Source organism: Nilaparvata lugens, chromosome 3 (assembly GCF_014356525.2).
Source record: "Nilaparvata lugens isolate BPH chromosome 3, ASM1435652v1, whole genome shotgun sequence".
Lineage (NCBI taxonomy): Eukaryota > Metazoa > Arthropoda > Insecta > Hemiptera > Delphacidae > Nilaparvata > Nilaparvata lugens.
Window position 1 is genome coordinate 9,925,203 of NC_052506.1, and position 22,053 is coordinate 9,947,255.

The 22,053-nt window shown below is 36.3% G+C and overlaps 1 protein-coding gene across 1 annotated transcript in view; it reads right to left on the reverse strand.

Moving 5' to 3' along the window:
* LOC111044056 (zinc finger CCCH domain-containing protein 13-like) overlaps window positions 1–17,340 on the reverse strand; it is a 52,419-nt gene extending 35,079 nt beyond the window's left edge. The window contains exons 1-5 of the mRNA XM_039425457.1: window positions 17,078–17,340; window positions 14,352–14,618; window positions 11,761–11,830; window positions 4,519–4,755; window positions 390–589 (exon numbers count right to left, since the gene is read on the reverse strand). Coding sequence (XP_039281391.1) covers window positions 390–589; window positions 4,519–4,755; window positions 11,761–11,830; window positions 14,352–14,599 — 755 coding nt within the window. The 5' untranslated portion in view covers window positions 14,600–14,618; window positions 17,078–17,340. The remainder of the gene's footprint in view (window positions 1–389; window positions 590–4,518; window positions 4,756–11,760; window positions 11,831–14,351; window positions 14,619–17,077) is intronic.
* Between the last annotated feature and the right edge of the window lie 4,713 nt (window positions 17,341–22,053).

The window sequence follows — 22,053 nt, forward strand, 5'->3', positions numbered from 1 at the left end:
TGAAGAATCTATCCACTTAATCTCATGGATTTATCTCTTACCGAATTTGAAATGTTCTGTCCCAAAAATTTAAACTTTAGGCGCTCATATCTCAAAAAGTAATGATCGGAAAAAAATGTTTTCCTGAGAAAATATTTTAATTTTGATAGCTTGATGGTATACAAATCGAAAAACTTTGAAAAATATCATGAGTAGAAAGTTTATTTTTAGCCTTTGCACAGCCTTGAAATGCAGGAATATAAAATAACCAAGAGCAAAGTCAGGCATTGTACATAAAATATTACATTAGTTGAATGCATGATAAGTACTTACTTATTGATTAGTTTAAAATACAGGAGTATGAAAAAAACAAGAACTAAGTCAGGCATTGTAAGATTGAAGTAAAGCACCTTGATTTCTTGCGGGACACTCTGTCGATGTCTGAAGTGGAGGAGGTGGAGTCCCGCTTGGACTTCCTAGCCTTGGCGTTGGCCTTGCGCTTGACGGCGCTGGGTGAGCTGGTGGAGCCGGACGACGAGTCGTCGCTGCTGGTCGACGAGTCTGTGGAGGTCGACGACGACAGTGAAGACGAAGATGAGCTCGATGCGTCCTACAACAACCACCATCATACACTCTGTCAAATAGTAATTCATCAAATTTGTCATGTCAGAGGCCCTGAAATTGATCAGTTACGACTTGAAAACTCTGACACCAGACCTGAACCAGCCAGGTCACTCGATATTATCATTCATCAATTAATAATTTGTGAAAATATATATTATTAGTAATTTGAAATGTTTAGTTTAATAGTTTAAATTTTCCCAAATTGAAATTTAACAGACTTTTGAACGACCGGGCCATATATTTTCTAATCAATTAGGTAGTTTATTCATTTAATTTCTTATTCAGGTAATGTAATTGATATCTACTTATGATGTAGTGATAGTTAAACTAGCCCCCTGTGGGTTGGGGGAGCTTTGAGTCGAACATCTTACTCAAGAATGTGATGACAACCAGAATTGACCCACAGTATCCCTGCTTGTCGTAGGAGGCGACTAAAAGGGACCCCAAGGCAACACCAGAAGTTGCGTTGCCTTCAAACCCACGAGATCTGCCCCATGAGGGCAGTTTCGGAGGGGCTAAAAGAAAAACCCAAGAGACCAGAGATGGGTGAAACTCCAGGAATAAATGTAGGTCAAGAGGCTGAGTCGAGGGTGACCAGGTGCCCTAGAGGCAATTTGGCGACCCCTCTTTCAGCGGAAGAGACTACAAAAAGGCTAGGAATGGAACTCACGTAGGTCACGAGTTTGTGGGTGAAGAGACCAAATCTCACCACTGTTCAAAGAAGGGCGGCCATTTAGGCAAAACTTCTTGGGAGAGGTGAGGCTTTTGACCCTGCGAAGTTTCGGAGGGGCAACAAGAAAAAACTAAATAGACCAGAGATGGGTGAGACTCCAGGCACAAATTTGGGTCAAGAGTCTGAGTCAAGGGTGGTCAGGCGCCCTACAGGCAACTTGGCCGCCCCTTCCTCAGCGGAAGGACCTTCAAAGAAGGCCAGGAGTGGAACTCACGTAGGTCACGAGGACTAATCGGTCTGAAGAGACTGCCAAGCACATCACACGGGATTGCGACAAGCAACCAGGTGATGAATGGGATGTTAGAATAGGGAAAAACTCCTGGTTCTTGTAAGGGACACAGGTATTGGTTTGCCTAACTAACATACTACCTGGGAACACAATAAGCTTCGGTTGACGTGTGGGGTTCTTTGAACCTTTGGATTCTTGAATCCGTCCCTTAAAAAATAATAATAATAGTTAAACTAGAATTGTATAGGTGGGAGATAGAACCGACTGCCCCCTAACTTCGTCCTCCAAGGTGAAATAAAGACAGCCAATCAATCAATTTATCAATCAATCAATATATTATTTATATTTATATATTTATCAATTAATATATTTATTTATCAATCAATTAATAAGTTTCTAACTTAATAAATTAATTAGTCGATGTCTAACTTTGCCCTGAAAGGATAGAGGCAGCCAATCAATCTCGGTTTTCGTTTATGCGATCGTGGCCGAAGACCACCAAACAACGCATTTGATTCTTACGTGAGTGTTCACGCATTGTCAGACTGAATATATGTGAACAATCCCATAAGCATCAATGATACTCTTTCTCGGTCGTCGGCAGTCGCATGAGCAAATACATAAAAAAGGATTGAAGTTCATGGAGAATTCCTTGATCTATCATGATAATAAGGTAAATGTGAGTTGGACTGTCACTGTTGATCAAGGAAAATTGAACTTCACTGTATTTCCACGGTTTTCATAGCAAGCTGTGGACACCAAATAAAAACACATGTATATTTCCGATGTTATCTTAAAAAAATCAAATTTTTCTGCTTCCCTGCGCCTTCCTGTAGAATAATTATATCCATATAATACTATTATATGTTTAATATAATAATTATAAAAAATCAAACTTTAAATTGTGAAAGTTACTGTACAGTCAAAAAGAAAAACAAAATACATTCAAAATTATTGTAATAGCCAGATGGTGAAAGGCTCATGAAATGTGTAAGCTCCAAACAGTTACAGGATTTTTAACCCTTCAGTTAATTTAGTTCAATATGAGATATATAAACTTTAATTTAATCCTTCACCAATATAGAAGAGTTAACCAATGGGCCTTACCTTCACAAACAATATTATTTTCAATCTGTCAAACTAGAATAGCTTATTCGTCTAGCTAGGTGGTAGGAAATAATGAAGAAAAATCTGGTGTGGCGCACTCACACAACTTTCCTAGCCGTTATGAAAATTGATCACCTGACGCTAGTGTTCCCACTCATCTCAAGTCTACTATTCAAAGATTTGAGCCACCTGGTGACAGGACAATAAAGCTGGAGACACACGAGGTCAGCTATCTCTTCATAGTGAATGATTTAATAGAATCAACAGTTTGTAATTGAATAATCACATTTTCTTGAATTTTGAGCTTATTTTCAATTTTAGGTGAAAATGTTACTGAACATTAATTGTAGAGATTTTCATGCTCAATCTTTTCCACTTGAATTGTTTTGTTTAAATTGTATCTGAAGCCTGATAATTGGGAATCTAAAATCAAACTTTGCATAGATGGGGCGGATCTCCTGAAATTTTTACAGATATGGGACTTGTGGCAATTGATAGAGCTTATCGATGACTATTTTAGGTATGAATTTGATCAAAATCGTTGGAGCCGTTTCCGAGAAAATCACGAAAACCCCTATTTTTGACAACATTTTCGCCATTTTAGCCGCCATCTTGAATTGCATTTGATCGAAATTGTTCCTGTCGGATCCTTATAGTGAAAGGACCTTAAGTTCCAAATTTCAAGTCATTCCGTTAATTGGGAGATGAGATATCGTGTACACAGACGCACATACACTCATACACACACACCAATATCCAAAAACCAGTTTTTTGGACTCAGGGGACCTTGAAACGTATAGAAATTCAGAAATTGGGGTACCTTAATTTTTTTCGGAAAGCAATACTTTCCTTACCTATGGTAATAGGGCAAGGAAAGTAAAAAATCAAACTTTAAATTGTGAAAGTTACTGTACATACAAGAAGAAAAACAAAATACATTCAAAATTTATTGTAATAGCCTAATGACTGAGATTATGATTATGATTTTGAAGGGACGGATTCAAGGATCCAAAGGTTCAAAGAACCCCACACGTCAACCGAAGCTTATTGTGTTCCCAAGTAGTGTGTAGGTTGGGCAAACAAATACCTGTGTCCTTTACAAGAACCAGGAATTTTTCCCTATGCTAACATCCCATTCATCACCCGGTTGCTTGTTGCAATCCAGTGTGATATGCTTGGCAGTTTCTTCAGACTGATTTGTCCTCGTGACCTACGTGAGTTTCACTCCTGGCCTTATTTGAAGGTCCTACCGCTGAGGAAGGGGTGGCCAAGTTGCCTCTAGGGCGCCCGGTCACCCTTGACTCAGCCCCTAGACCCACATTTGTGCCTGGAGTTTCACCCATCTCTGGTCTCTTGGTTTTTTCTTTTTGCCCCTCCGAAACTGCCCTGATGGTGCAGATCCCGTGGGTTTGAAGGCAAGGCAACTTCTGGAGTTGCCTTGAGGTCCATATTAGTCGCCTCTTACGACAAGCATGGATACTGTGGGTTAATTCTGGTTTTCAACACATTCTTGAGTACGATGAACGACTCAAAGCTCCCCCAATCCACAGGGGGCAATGACTGAGATGGTGATAGCTCATGAAATGTGTAAGCTCCAAACAGTTACAGGATTTTTGACCCTTCAGTTAATTTAGTTCAATATGAGATATATAACTTTAATTTAATCCATCACCGATATAGAAGGCTGAACCAATGGGCCTTACCTTCACAATCAATATTCTTTTCAATCTAAGTCAAATTAGAATAGCAATTAGTCTCGCTAGGTGGTATGAAATCATGAAGAAAAAATGAAATTTCTACCTCATAACATTTTCAGATAAAAATGACTAAGCTTTGTGACATTGACCTTTCTAAGCAAGTGCTTTGGACGAAAGCCTTTTCTGGTGGAATTCTCTGTCTCCTCCCTTTTCATCTGTAGCTCCAACTCCCTCTGCAAGAGCTGTCGTCTCTTTTCCAGAACCTTTTCGTCCTCGTACTCCAGGTCGGTCTGATCCCAAGTCTCCCAGTTGACGTCCGGACTCGACCGCTTCAGCACCGACGAATGAAGTCGCTTAGCCTCTTCCAACGCTCTCAAAGTTGCCTGCTATAACGCCAATACAGTTTCTCATTATTAATTAAGATTTGAAATTAAATTAAATTTATTAAATGAAATGAAATTAAATTTATTAAATTTGAATTAAACTTGACTTTTCAGTCAAGGCTGAAAATAATTGAAATGAAGACTAGCCAAATCTGTCTCAAAAACATGTTTCTTGGTATGTTTATGATAACTAGAAACTTTTGTAGTTGGTGAGCGTCAAAACATAGTTGAGCGTCGAAGGGAGAGAGGGAGAGGATAGGGGAGAAGGTAGCTGAAAGAGTTGAAAATAATGCATGTATTCATATGTGTCAAAATCAAGGTATATAAAAAATACAGGTTATGACACAATCCCGTGATGCATTGCAAAATCGCCATTTTATGGGGTTCTGGTTCACCAATTTTCAAATTTATCAGCTGTTAACATTATAGATTGAATAACATGAAGATGAAGAAGTGTTATGTTGTTATATTGTTCAAGGAATATTGCAAAATAAATTCTTCCCACAGAATATTTAGATTCCAACTAGGAATGAATTGTTGATTTTTAGATTGGGAACTTCAAAATCTTTTTGAGGTTTGACTGTTGTCCTAATTCCTTATGAATCATAACAAGTTACAAGAATTAGAATAATTTTCAATAATAAAAAAAATGAATTATTGAACAATTTATTATTGAAATTTCATTAAAACATCGAAAACCTGAATTTACATATTATCTGAACCAGAATATTGTTTTTAAAAAGCATAATGCAAGATTTTGTTATGAGCAAATTGGAATATTTCAAATGTACCGCCATAAAGACCCCACATAATGGCCGCTCCATAAGGAACACGAGTGTCATGACCTGTATTTATAGACCTTGGTCAAAATATAGTCGGGTACGCGACTAGGTACCACCCCGTCAACCTGTCCCCTTTTAAACCCGGTTTTTAGGGGACTAGTTGACGTGAGCCATCCCCGTCTACTTGTCTCCTTTCTAAGGAGGTGACAACTAGTCGGAGGGACACTCTGACGCGAGGTGTCAAGTTGTTGTTTACGGTCATGAGTAGTTGGCACCTTCGGTCCAGTAGGTGACAAGTAGTCGGGGTGACAACTTGACGGCAATGGTATATTTTTACGAGGGTGCCGGTCACGACAACCTATCACCTCGATTCCACACTACAAGAAATCACCATTCCGGCTGGCTCTTCATTTGAAAGTTGGAAAATGAAGCCAAACTGTCAAGTTTTATATGAAAAGGCATAAGGATTCCTAATTCCTCATTAGCCTTCTTATGGTCTGATTGCCATCTGAGCGCAAGTGTATATAAATGATTATTTATCCTCATATTAATTACCAGACTCAGTTTATAACCAGACTGATAGCTTCATCTACCATATCTTTGATGGATAAAAATTTGACTGTCCTAGCATTAGGCTCAATTTACTCGTAAACGGTACGTCTGACGGGAAAACATAACTGAACAAAATGTGTTCAGAATTGTGTTCTACATCTGGTTCAGTCATCAAAAGGGCTTATTATTCAACTTTTTCTGTTTTCAATCAACTCGAAAAAATTTGTCCTAAAAATAGCAAAGACGGCGAATATCTCCCGAACCGTGCGTTTGACAGGAAAATGTTACTGAACCAAAAGTGCTTAGAATTCAATTCTACATCATAACCAGTAATAAAAATTGCTTGATCCCCCTCCCCACGCCGCGGGGGTGTAAGTTGTGTCTGTAATATAGTCGAGCGGAGAAGGTAGCTGAGATTGGTGAATATAATGCATGTATGCAAATGTGTCAAAATTTAGTCGAGTGGAGAAGTAGATGAGATTGTTGAAAAAAATGCATGTATTCAAATGTGTCAGAGCTTAGTCGAGCTGAGAAGGTAGATGAGATTGGTGAATTATAATGTATGTATTCAAATGTGTCAAAATATAGTGAAGCGACGAAGGTAGGGTAGCCTACAAGGTAGAAGGAAGCGGCGATATTATTTTTAGATACATGCATTACTTTTCAATACTCTCAGCTACCTTCTCCGCAACCTCTACCTTCTCTCCCTTCCGTTAGTGGGGAGGATATTTTTAATATTCTTTCCGAAGAATGGACATTGATATGTCCAAAGCTCCTCCAATTTATGTAGATGCATAACAATATGATTATTATCTATAGTTATTATATTACAAATTGCTTTTTGCTTTTTCATATCATATACAGTTCAATAATTATTTTCTTAGTCTATATTATGTAAATTCATCTATAATTTTGCTGTATTGTAAGCTATTGTATATAAGTGTATAAGCCAGTATATATTGTAATCTACATAAATAAAGTACTCAATCAATCAATCAATTCACCGCTCAACTATGTTTTGCCTTTTATGAAACAACCAGTTCTAGTCTAGTAAGTTTCAAAAATGCGTTCTTCTAATGTAACTTTCTTCTAAAATGCGTAACGGTGGATGTTACGTCACTGCAAAAGTGAGAGGCGTGATTGCAATGGTAGATATTATATCTATTTATAGATTAAAATTTCAGACCATACCCTAGATTAAAAATTAAAAAAATGGAGAGTTTAAGTTTAAACTTCATGAAATTTATTAGAGATCAAAATAACTTTTATGTGTAGTTCTCATTTGGAAAATATAGACCCATCACAATTCATTCCAGAGGTAAGTTGGAGAGAGGTATTAAGAAAAATATAAATAACTTTTAGGCTATGTGTAGTTCTCATTTGGGAAATATAGACCCATCACAATTCATTCCAGAGGTAAGTTGGAGAGAGGTATTAAGAAAAATATAAATAACTTTTAGGCTATGTGTAGTTCTCATTTGGGAAATATAGACCCATCACAATTCATTCCAGAGGTAAGTTCGAGAGAGGTATTAAGAAAAATATAAATAACTTTTAGGCTATGTGTAGTTCTCATTTGGGAAATATAGACCCATCACAATTCATTCCAGAGGTAAGTTGGAGAGAGGTATTACGTAAAAGATTAATTAGGTAGTATCTAATTATATAAGAGATCGTTATGTAAAAGTGTAGAATTAGATTAATTTAATTCCAAAAACTTAGTAGACATACTTGAGTACTTATAATTCAATAATTGCGTGTGTTCAAACAAGTTAAGGCTGTACAAAAGCTAAAAATAAACTTTCTACTGGTGATATTTTTCAAAGTTTTTCGATTTGTATATCATCAAGCTATCAAAATGAAAAAGTTTTCTCAGGAAAATATTTTTGACGTGACAAAGTCTTATAAATTGGTTTGCCGGGTGACACTTCAAGAAACTGCGTTACGTTCCCACGTTATGCGCTCACAATGAGAGCGAGTGAGAGCGTTCGTTTCGGTTCACAGTCGTCTGGAAAGAGCACGAATAGGAGCAGTGGCGAGCAACGCAACAGCAGCCCGAAGTCATTCACCTGGAGAGAGAGTGAAACGGAGCAATCTCCTGCGACTGCGCCACTACTTAGTGAATAGGTTATGTGAATAAGTATAAGTGAATAGGTATAAGTGTAAGTATAATAGGTATAAGTGAATAGGTTATGTTGTAGTAATCACAATGTTGTGGTAGTTTTCAATAACAAAAGTAGTATAAATCGTTTCTCAGCCAATAATAATTTGTTTTACTTGAAAAAATGAGCGCGACTTGCTATGTAAAAAATTGAATCGAGCACAGTTAGCCCGCCTAAGAGCGAGAGAGACAGAGTGATTTTGTTGAGGATGTGTGAAGGTAAAAATAAAATTTTGTTAATATGAAATTCAGTGCGAGATTCTTTGTAAAAATTAATGTTTTAAATATAATTCTTTGTATAAATAAATGTTTTAAATTGTTACTATTATTTCATCCTTCTTCCAACTATAGGAATGAATATTCACTTTAAAATTATTTTACCACTCAAAGTCGTTATCACGTAAAACTTTCGCCTGTATACCAACTTTACAGGCAACTATGCAATTTTTTTCCGATCATTATTTTTTGAGATATGAGCGCCTAAAGTTTGAATTTTTGGGACAGAACATTCCAAATTCGGTAGAGATAAATCCATGACATTTAAAGGATAGATTCTTCATAGTATTGTTGATCTAGTAAAACGAAAATTTTCTGAAAATATCAATTTTTGAGTAAGTTATTCAATTTACCAAAAATGACAGAAACAGCTTTTAGTTGAGTTATTTTTGGTATTGAATAACTTTTTCAAAAATTGATATTTTCAGAAAATTTTTGTTCTACTAGATCAACAATACTATGAAGAATCTATCCTCTAAATCTCAAGTTAAACTTTAGGAGCTCATATCTCAAAAAGTTATGATCGGAAAAAAATGTTTTCCTGAGAAAACTTTTTCATTTTGATAGCTTGATGATATACAAACCGAAAAACTTTGAAAAATATCACCAGTAAAAGTTTATTTTTAGCCTTTGCACAGCCTTAAAGAACGCTCAAGTACCAAACACATCTTATTTGAATATGTGAGGAAAGCAATATTAGAAAAAAATCGAATGACTATAAAAAGTAAGAAAAAAGTGAGGTGAATTTACAATATTATTAGTGAATTATTAGAATAGACAATAGACCATAGAGGTAATGTTATTTTAACGTATGAGGAAGAAGCAAAAGGATCACGATCATACAATAAGACAAGAGTGTCGCCCAAACTTAGGGCCTGTACACATGACGACGTTAAACGCCGCGTTTAACGCTCGGCTGTCAAGCGCACGTTGGACACATACATAGAAACTTTGGGATAGTACACATGCAAACGCGCGCTTTGAAAAAGCGTCGACAAAACGCGGTGCTTGTAGTTTCCACATCAACCGCCGCGTTTGCAGCGCGCTTCGAGTTACTATACTGGGCATCGGAATGTACATATGCACTCAATCGAACGCGCGCTTTTGCCAATGAGCACCAATGAGCACCTGCAGCACCAATGAGCACGACACCGTATCAATCTGTGGCATAAGCAGTACTATCGCTAACGGATATCACCATTTCTCAAGAAAATTCGGATTTTTCTGATATTTACGAATAATTAATTTGTCAATTACATTGAAATATTACTTTTTTACATTACTTTTTTCAACATTACCTTTTTTTCATTACTTTTTTAAAACATTACTTTGTAAATTAGGCTATTTTTTTCCAAAAGGTATGATAAAAAATATTGTTGTTATTTTCATATTTGAACGTATACGGTGATATGAATTGTAATAAATTGTAATACAGAGTGTTTCAGATAAACGGGAAATTTTGAAAGTTGATTAATTTAAAAAAAATCTCTAAATAATGTTTTTCATATCATTCAATAGTAAAAATAATGCCATTTTAGAATAAATAATACCGTAACATTTATTTTTTGAAGATGACATCTTGCAGGTGTGTTCCTTTTCTACGCAAACAATCCTGTAGTCTCTCCATGGTTTGACGTAACATTACAACTGGAATTTGAAATCGCTTCTCGAATCTTAGCTTTCAATTTTTCCGTTGTTGCAGAATTGAAAGCCAAGATTCGATAAGCGATTTCAGAAATTCCAGTTGTAATGTTACGTCAAACCATGCATGGACAATGTGATGAAAAGACTACAGGAATGTTAGCGTAGAAAAGGAACATACCTGCAAGATGTCGTCTTCAAAGAATAAATGTTACGGTATTATTTATACTAAAATGGCATTATTTTTACTATTGAATGATATTAAAAACGTTATTTATAGATTTGTTTTACTTGAAATTCTTTAACTTTCAAAATTTCCCGTTTTTCTGAAACACCCTGTACAATACCTTAATGTTACAACGAGTTTTTCTTCTGGTGAAATTGCATCCCTCACAAAACATTCACAAGATAATATGTCTTCAGTGACTAAAGATAATAGTTCATCAAATGAACTTATACTCATACGGAAGTAGTTGAAAAACTTGTTGGGGTATTCCCTTAATTTTGGATATAGCGTCACAAATCAACCCATGGTTAACCGGTCATCTATTAAAGGATGTACCCACCATTGCCTTTGTCTTCTTCGCCTAGGTATGTATCTACGGTACAATAACCACAAACAGGTAAGCTCCTCAGGTTCGAACTGAGTACGTGGGTCCAACTGCCGGATGCCTGCTGTCATGAAAACGTCTACAAAACGCGCGGTTAACGCCCTCACACCAAATCAACCCATGGTTAACCAGTCATCTATTTGAGGATGAACCCACCATTGCTTTGTCTTCTTCGCCTAGCCTTGTATCTACGGTACAATAACCACAAACAGGTAAGCTCCTCTAACTCCATGTGTTCACACTGAGTACGTGGGTCCAACTGCCAGATGCCTGCTGTCATGAAAACGTCGACAAAACGCGCGGTTAACGCCCTCATGTGTACGATATCACAATTTCCAACGCGCGGTTAACGCACTCATGTGTACGGTATCACAATTTCCAACGCGCGGTTAACGCCCTCATGTGTACGATATCACAATTTCCACGCGCGGTTAACGCCCTCATGTGTACGATATCACAATTTCCAACGCGCGGTTAACGCCCTCATGTGTACGATATCACAATTTCCAACGCGCGGTTAACGCACTCATGTGTACGGTATCACAATTTCCAACGCGCGGTTAACGCACTCATGTGTACGATATCACAATTTCCAACGCGCGGTTAACGCACTCATGTGTACGGTATCACAATTTCCAACGCGCGGTTAACGCCCTCATGTGTACGATATCACAATTTCCAACGCGCGGTTAACGCCCTCATGTGTACGATATCACAATTTCCAACGCGCGGTTAACGCCCTCATGTGTACGATATCACAATTTCCAACGCGCGTTAAACGCGGCGTCTAACGCCGTCATGTGCACAGGCCCTTAGTGTTTGCAAAACCACCTAGGCTACTGATGTATTTTAAGATATTTGATTCAAGGAAAACATTTTCGCATGTATATTTTCCATAAAGTATAAAAATAGTAAGTTTAAAGTTGAATCAACAACATGCTAGCAGGAGTTTGTTAAGAGAAGCAGCCAAACGATGCAATGTTACCTCTTTTGATTCTACCTCTTTCTTATTAACTCTCTTAGATGGACTGATCAGAGTATGAGTGTTAGTGAACCTGCAACAAAAAAATAAAACAAAATGTATCTCACATATAAATATTATAATTGGATTACAGAATTTTGAAATATAATATAAAATATTTAAAACAACTGTTGGAAATATAATTAATAATAATAATAATAATAATAATAATATCGAGTGACCTGGCTGGCTCAGGTCTGGTGTCAGAGTTTTCAGGTCGCAACTGAGTGATCCGTGGTCTAGTGGATAGAGTGCTTGCGTAGCAGCATAGAGATCCCGGGTTCGAACCCCTCTCATTACCAAAAGTTTTTTAACCAGATCACTCCCGTGTTATCGGATGGGCACGTTAAACTGTCGGTCCCGGCTGAAGTATGACAGTCGTAAGGCCCATTGACGGCTTAAATTATATATTCAGGCGGTGGAACATTCCCGAAAGGGAACTCCCCACCAACAAAAGCCATACGAATTTATTTTTACTGATCAATTTCAGGGCCTCTGACATGACCTAACGACTGCTTTTTAGGCAGCCGGGACCGACGGCTTAACGTGTCCATCCGAAACACGGGAGAGGCCCGAGATAAATATCTTGCCCGGGCCGGGATTTGAACCCGATATTAATTGATATTATTCTAAATATCAAATCTCACCAGCGGGCAAAGATTTTCTTTTTGCTGGTGATGCCTAGATCTTATATTTTATTTTAATTTCATTCAAGTATATGTATGAGAAATTATGTTTATTTAATTATATTTTCAATGATATGTCATATCATAAAGAGTTTGTAATATGTCTTGAATATTCTAATTGAAAATAAATGAAGTTGAAATTGAAAATTGAATTGAAATATGAGCCAGTGTTCAGCTTTATCTCCATAATTTTACAGATTTTTGGCTAACGAGACTTTTATAGACTGTTAAAGAGAAAAATCATATAGCTTTTACAAAGTTACTGTTGTGATACATGTCCTCTTCAAGAAGGTTATTTGTAATGAGTTAAAATTTATTACTGTTGACGGGTAGCCTACTATCAGTGGAGTCACATGCTCCTGGAACCGGAATTCATAAAATTAAGGTAATAACCGATCCAAAACTGTTTGGAAAGCCGATTATTCACTTGCCCGTCCTCTTTCTACATTTCAGACAACTGTAATTGAATATAGTACAGCTTGAACTGATCACTTTAATAGTTTTTATAAAAGTAAAAAGTAAATTCGTATGGCTTTTGTTGGTGGGGAATCCCTTGCGGGAAGGTCCCACCGCCTGAATATATAATTCAAGCCGTTAATGGGCCTTAAGACTGTCATACTTCAGCTGGGACCGACAGTTTAACGTGCCCATCCGATAACAAGGGAGTGATCTGGTTAAAAAACTTAATAGAAATAGAACACTATTTTGAGCTTGTTAGAGGTTTTTTATTAGTTGTTGGAACAGTCCTGAAGAGAACCACTACTCAAGAAAGGAATTCTAGCGTGTCCAATTGAAACCACAATAGTCAGTAAAAAAGTAACTAACTACACATAACTGTTATTGTAATGTTCAACAATTTCTTCCAAATGTGATTATAGCTGGGATCAATAATTATTATTGAACGAAAATCCAAATTAGATGCTGTAATTCACCCCGAAGAGCTAGATGGAAAATCGATGAGCACTATTCAAAAATTATTTGTCAGCCCGGGAATTTTTGAATAGTAGTGCTCATCGAATTTCCATGTAGCTGTTTACCCTGTTGTCTGTCTATATTTGTAGTAGCAGAAGTCTTCGGGGTGAATTATAGCATTTAATTTGGATTTTCGTTCAATAATAATTATTAATTCATTAGCATTTGAATAATTGCAATAGCTCAGTTATTTCCATCTGTAGAATAGCTGGAATCAATTGTGATGTTGACAATCCCTTCAAGCCAACAACAATAATATTATCAATATAGAAAATTACTAATCTTTATATTTCTAAGATAGAAAGCCTTGAATGATTTCTTTTTATTCAAAATTTCCCAATATAAAACAAGCGAAACCGGATTTTTCTGTCCGATGACTGGAATTTGTGGAAATATCTAGAAACTGGAAAATGAACAAAAAATACCAGGTTTTGGGCCACTCTGTATCTAGCACAAGGAAATTTTGCATGAAAAAATGGTTCCGGACTTCTCTTATGTATCCAAACCTTACATCAGAACTACAATATAATTTGCTAGCACACCCTCTTTTTATGTCTATATTGACTGGACTATGAATAATATTATTGGTTTCAAATATTTGAACCTGTCTTATCCCAATCATATTATATTATTTAACATATTGATCATTTGAATATTATGATCACCCCGACACATATTATTATAGTGGGGTATCATAATTAGAACTAAGTTTAGTCTTAGCAACTTTTGTATTTATAATAATAATAATTATGTATATGCTTAGTCAATAAACTCCTCTGGTTGCAATTCATTGGTAATCAGAGATATTATTATTATTATTGATCTTGACTTTTCAAATTGAAATCTGCACTCAGCTAAAGAATAGATTAGCGAAAGAGATGATTAGTAGGAACTCACTTGCATGATTTTCCATACGGACATGTTCCATTCTGAGCCCAATGTCGACAGTAGTTCTCGCCGGTGCCGGTGGCAGCCGCCTGACTGAGTGCAGTATTCACAGTAATTGGCGTCGATGTCTTGATTCCCAAACGTTCAAATACACTCTGTCGTCGCTGAGAGTCTTTCGTCAAGTTAGAATTCAAGTTTCCGCTGCTTCCACTAATGCTGCTTTCAACTGTTATCTTACGTTTGGTCACTTTTGACATTTTGTTTATCCACAATGCACTAAGAAACATAAACACACATGCAAATTAAAGATAATGCTCTTGAAACTGAAAAACAATTAACAGATAATTGAATACTAATAGTTTGAAAGATTGGTTAATATTATAGGTGGTTAGGTGCTAATACCTAATGTGCGAGATAAATTACTTTTTCCTACAGATACCCTGAAAAGTGACCATTTGTGCACTGATTGCAGGCTGCAAAGAATCACTTTTCCGCACTAGTGCGCAAAGTGAGTACTTTGCGTACTCCAGATTTGCAGCATGACAACGCAAAATAGTTAGTAGGTTATATGGAGCACCAGTGCAGCAAAATCAAAATGAAGTTGGTAACAGTGACTGCTGTGGCTGCTATAGTGAGCAGAGGTGCAACGAAGCACAACGCGCTAATTATTAAGTAGATATTATAACCAAGGACAACGACAGCACAGTGCCACCACAGCACACACCACACAGCTGCCCCCCGCCATTCAAACACACATACATTATTCAGGCAATTTTACCCATAATTACCCACTTTTCATATTCAATGGTAACTGTAGGAAAAATTTAATGTGAAATACGTGCGCAAAGTTCGTTTGCTGCACTCAAGAAACCATTCCGCCCTCGCCTACGGCTCGGGCGTAAACGTTTCTTTCGATGCAGCAAACTGTCACTTTGCGCACTAGTTGCACAAATAACTATTAACATGAAGAGGAGAAACCCATTTCTCCCTCCACAGTTTGTAGCATAGACACAGACGGACATCCTGCGCACAATTGGATGCGCCGTGTCATTTTGCTTCATGTTTTTGTGATGAAAACATCTCTGTAACATACACAAACCAATATACCAGCTGACCAGTACACTACTTGGAACATTGCCAGTGGAGGGGAGTGTTGCCGCGTCGCGTTACAAAGCTCTCTCACTCAGACACAAAAGAATGAGAATGCTGCTAGGTAGTGGGAGTGATTAGTGGAGGATAGAGCATCGGACCTCTCCGTCTTCGAGAAAGAGCCGTGTTAAAAGTAATTTATCTCGCACATTAGCGTATGCAGAAGTTATTTTATATCAACCACTTTAGAACGCATTGTCACTTTTGGAGGACTTTCTAAGGGTGCAATTCCTTAGTGGCGTCTCGGGACGCGCGGCTATAAGCAAGCGTGTCGAGACGCTTGGTTAGAGCTGCCGCGGCTAGAACACATAACCTACGTCATAACGATCATACAACATGAGTATCAAATCTAATGATTCCAAATTCTAAGGAATTGATCCTTTAGAAAGCAATACTTCTCTTATGAACAATGTTAGAGTACGGTAGATAATAAGAGTGGCTGAGGCCAGTTTGCACAAACGCCGGTTAAATTTTAATCGTGATTAATTTCACGAGAACCAATCATAGGAGGCGTTTTTGAAAAGACGGCTTCTCTGATTGGTTCTCTTGGAACTAATCACAATTAAAATTTAACCGGCTTTAGTGCAACCGGCACATAGGCCCGGTTGCACAAAAGCTCGGCACATAGGCCCGGTTGCACAAAAGCCGGTTAAATTTTAATCGTGATTAATTTCACGAGAGCCAATCAGAGAAGGCCTTATAGAAAAGACGGCTTCGCTGATTGGTTTTCGTAAAATTAGTCACGGTTAAAATTTAACCGGCTTTTGTGGTACCGGCACATAAGAGTTTCAGTTTTGCTAAAAAATCAACATAAGTCGAGACGATGCATAGATAATTTAAAATCTTAACCGTACCGGTAGCAGCTTAAATTGATTCTTATTCACGAATAACCAACACTGTGTGAAAAGGTTCACCAAAGTTTGCAGTTTATAAGTTACAGCCTACAATGTTTAAAAGATATTGCTCTCATTCACTATTACAGTAAACTTACCATTTTTACAATTGGTAAATTATTATAATCTAATTTGTAAGTACCACTAAGGTACATTTCTATAAGTTAATTATGCCAATTTTGTAAGCATATTATCAACTATTTATCTTGTAAAGTTGAAACTAGTAAACTCCCTTTAAAACCGTAATCTAATATAATAATAATTTGTAACAGATAAAACGTTTAAATGAAAGAAATTAAGTATGTAATTGAGTAGTTTTACGTAAATTGCTCAATAACATCATTAAAAGAAAAGGTAAGGTTAGGCCTAGTAAGTTTAATTAAGGTTGATAGATGAGTACTAATGACAATTCTACTGGAATGCTCTTGCTGTAAATAACATAAAAAAGTCAAGATTATACCTTCTCACCTAAATAAAGATAACTAGATCAGTTATTAATTATATTTTTCTAAATTAGTAACTAAACTGTAGGTAGCCTACACTTACAGTAGGTACCGTAGCTACAAAAGTTTCTTCCATTTTACACCAAGTTACTTACTTATAACTTACAGATTAATTCAATTGTAATGTTTGGAAACAAATTTCTACGCACATAACTTCAAGAATAATTATAGTAGTTTATTTTTTACTTACGAATTGCACAATCATTGGGCCTGAAGGGCCTCAGTTCGTATCCAAACAAGTTCCATATTTGTTCATTTGAGAACTTTGAGAGTAAACATTCACAAAAAAATAAATCTAAAGGTGAATGTTTATTATAATTTATTTCCATCAACTACTATTGTTTATGAACAGCTTAGGCAGCACAATATTATAAGAAATTACAACATAAATAATATGAGGTGAGGTTAGAGTTTACAAAATTCTGCGATCGACCGCGAACAAGTGAGTGGGGGAAATTAAAGCCTTGTACACACGTCCGTACAGATTCGCGCGAACAATCGTATGTACATATGCCTCAACATTCACTGTACGTCCTTGTGGACGCGATCCACGTATGCCTCAGCATTCAAAAAGCTATCTGATTTGCAGACGACACGAAGACATGGTAGATGTAGATTTTCCACAACATGACAACAATGGCGTCATTCCATCATTGAAGATAGTTATCACAAATTGCAGCAGTATCATTTTATTTCAATGACTTATATAATAAAATCAAAAATAAAACTTGACAAACGATGTTGGTGGGTTGAACGATTGTAGGTTGAAGTAAGGAAGTAAATTGCTACATGACATAATATTGACAATTCAAACTTTCTTAGGTTGTCAAAACATTATCTTGTTGATATACTGAATCTAATTCAACTAGTTATCTAAACAAAAAATGATATCATCATGAGGGAAGCAATAACTCCACAAGAACGATTGGCTTCAACTTTGAGATTCTTGGCATTAGGCGATTCATTTGTTGGTTTCCAATATCTATTCTGAATCTCAAAAAAAGAAAAATTCTACAATAATTCCAGAAGTTTTGATGACCTAATCAAAGCACTTAACACTGTCTCACAAAATTTACAGTCTTCTTTAAGGAAATTAGCCATAAATTGAATCAAATACTTAATTGCTGCCCATTTTAAACTAACTCTGGTCATACACATGACAAAACAAGATTCTCCAAAAGATTAGCTTCAATATTTACCTTCAAGGGAATACTAGTTCAAAGTTTGAATAAATCTCTCTATAGATAGCCTAGCTATCTAAAACGTATAATATCATATTGAAGATTACAATTTTAATTAACAACTCTGATTGATAACATGAAACAAACACAAGATGATTTGATAGCCACAGTAAAATAATATTTGAGCTATACTTTCTTGTAGGAACCCTGTAGAGAAGCTTTTTTGACTTTAATTATGCAGTTTTGAATTTGTTAATCATGATATGAATTATATACTCCATGCATGTTTCTATTTAAATATTTGACAATCCACATATCCTACAAAATTACAAAAATCCTACAATTTACAATTAGTTATTGGATCACAATTTGATTTGTCATTCATTAACCTAATTCATTGGAATTAGGTTATGACGCCTTCAATGTTTACGTTTTGCCTCACCCGTATGGCAAAATCGCGTCCACACGTACATTCAATGCTCGCCCGAGGCGCCTTTGAGCACGCCAAAATACCGACAGGGTTCCGGTTCGCCCACATGCCTCAGCGAACAGTGTCCACACGTGCGAATGCACGCCCATACACGTATGCTCACCCGAGGCAAACGTACGTGTGTACACCGTTTAACTGTGAAGCTGACCACAGAGCATCTACAGGAAAGGAGAGATTTCCCGTTTAATTCACTCGTCACCAATTACAATAAACGCCATTTTTAAAAATATCAGATTTGGCGCTGGTTTCAAATTGACCTTCATTTTGAAGAAAAAGTGATGTAAAAAATCATTTTCTGTATAAATTTCTCATTTAATTCCAATAAAATGGGTGGAAAAATATTTGTTCAAACATAGAAAATAATTAAAGCTTAAAACAAAATGAAAGTGAAGTTTTGATAGTCACTTGACTATTACTTATTGACAAAAATTGTATTCATTATTGAATATTATAAATATATTTTTGATAAAATTAATCTTATAAAGCTTGAATAAGAGATTTATTTGGAAACTATTGAAATAATTTATTAAAATCTATTTAGTAAACATTTCTTATGAGCTTCTATATGAATCAATATTTTTGAAAAAAATAGCTCTAAAATTATAAATCTCTGTAATAAACAGAGATTTATTATTAAGATCTCTACATAATAAATTAGTAGCTGGAGAACTCACTAAGAATGTTTCTGATATTCTTTCAGATTCTTTATTGAAAGCAGTGGTGAGTCAAGAGTAAGCTTCACACAGATGTGGCATGGAATCTAGTCCCATCCACCACATCTCTCCTATGCAAACAATGCTCACAGAAGAGATCTGGCATGGGCGGTCAATTACCCAACTCTTCTGCCATAGAAGACCGGGAACGCCTTTTTGTCACCACTTGCTTGTCATGAGAACCAAGGTCTGTGGGGAGAGGTCAGTTAATTTTGAAGCTCACATATCTTTTCTCTCTTGTATGGCGCTACAGTCCATGGTGACCTTGGCCTCCACAACAATCAACCTCCACGCATCTCTATCGTTGACTATGCCTCTCCATCCCCTCACTCCCAAACTCCTAACATCATTCAGCACCTCATCCAGCCTCTGTGTCTCCTATTGTAAAGCATTTCCTGCATCACAATTTTAGGGATTCTGTCCGCAGTCATCCTTTCCACATGACCCAACCACCTGACTCTTTGAGCCTTTATAAATCGAACCATGGTCTGTCCTTCTCTCAGGTCTTCTAATTCCTTGTTGGAACGGATACGCCATTCCAACCCCTGTCGTACTGTCACATAAATTTTCCGCAGTAGGTACTCTTTTTTCAAAGACATGGTGTTTGTTTTTATCTTTCTCTGTCATTTGGTAGAGAGTTAGTGGGAATGATATTATGAATATTCTTTTCGAAGAATGGACATTGATGTGTTCAAAGCTCCGCCTATTTATGAAGATGCATGAAAATATTATCTATAGCTATTACAAATTGCTTTTTTCATATCATATACAGTTCAATAATACTTTTCTTAGTCTATATTATGTAAATTCATCTATAATTTTGCTGTATTGTAAGCTATTGTATATAAGTGTATAAGCCAGTATAATATATTGTAATCTACATAAATAAAGTACTCAATCAATCAAACATTGTCCATGTCTCCTAGCTTTAGGTCACTACAGGGCGTACTAAAGCTGAGGTATAATTTTATTTTCGCCTCTCTGCTAATCAGAGGGCTCCTGAATAGGCTTGCATTTGCGTGAAATGCTCTATTTCCAGCTTGGACCCCTTCACAGATGGTCTGACTCATTTCGTTTTTCTTATTTAGTGTTGTCCCGAGATACTTGAATGATGCTTCTCCCTCTATTCCATTCCTGTCTATGAGAACGCCTTTTTGTCACCCACCACTTGTTCAACATGAGATCCAAGGCCTATAGGGAGAGGTTAGTTAATTTTGAAGCTGACATATTTATTTATATATTTCTAATTTTTATTGAGTCTTGAAGCAGGGACACGCATTTGAAAATGCAATATAACTCGAACAACCCATCTCTGGCGATCATGAATACTCCAATTATGTTGGAAGATTTACTCATTATTACGGTTTTAAGGAAAGCAATAGCCCATTTTTCACATAGTACCGACTTACTTAAAAAATAAACAATACTCCCTGGTTATCATATTGTGACCAGATGTTGCAATAAAGGGATGGTATCCTGACCTCTTCCAGTACCATTATTATGAAAACGGACAAAAATCCTGTGAATGTAGACCTAATAGGAGAGGATCAAAATGAAATAGCCTATAAGATGACCCTTTTATGCCATTGTCACGGTTCCCCCTCCCATCAGGTGTGCATTGCATAGGTCAAACCTCTGACAAGTCTGCATTATGTAGGTATTTGCCCAAAAGTCCATTCTGCGCAAATTGGGCCTAATAGTTCAAGTTGAATTTAATTATTGAAATTCAATTTATTTGCCATAAAAACACAAATTACAATGGTAGGTAACCAAAGTAAAAAATACGGTACGTATTTCATCATTTATAAATCAAACTGATATTCCCAGTATTGAAATAAAAACAAATATAAATTACTAGAGACTAGAATAATACAAATCCATGAAAAATATATCCTGAAGAATAATGATTGGCATCACCAGCAAAAAGAAAAAACTTTATTCCTGGCAATCCTTGCAAACTTGAACATTTTCTTACTCACCTGACACAACAAAAAAATTGATACTCTCTCATTGGTAAGCTTGTGATTGGTTATATTCTCATTTACTCAACTCCCATTGGCTGTCGCCTTTGTAATATACTGCTACTCTCTCATTGCTGAGCTTGTTATTGGTTGAAATCCCTATCATTCAATTCTGATTGGCTATTTGTCATGATGACGCAATTGCCACTCTCTCATTGGTTGGTTAGTGGTTGGTTGAAGATGATCAAAAATTTTAATTTGAGGAATCGTCATCAATTAAAAATCCAGCTGGAAAAGCTGATAAGTGATTTTTAATGATAAATATTACTCCAATATTTTTTCTTTTGCACTTCCAATGTTAGGTACCCTTTTCTATCCTCAAAAAGAAGTAAAGGACGTATTAAATAGAGAGGATGGATTTGAATGTATGTAGAAGACAATTCACTTACTTATCACAGAGGATAATAAATCTTGTTCCTACTCATTTTGTTGCCAATACAAGCCGGAGCAAAAAACTAAATTGCGAGATTGAGGAATGGATAAGATCAAATAAAACTGAAGAAAAAATCTTCTAAGCACCAACTGTTTCTTGTTTTTATGTTTTGTTTTTTTTTATCATAGAATAATAATTATTGTGTTTTACTAACTTTTATCTAATTTAATCTACAAACTTATATTTGTGTGTAAGTTCCACTAATCTTTGTTCTTTTTTGGTTCAATTTCTTAGTTTATATTGAATAAATATATTACTGCAACCTAGGTCTACGCACAGGTTTTACCTTGTAGGCTACTCCTTAAACATAGATGGACATAAAAAAATA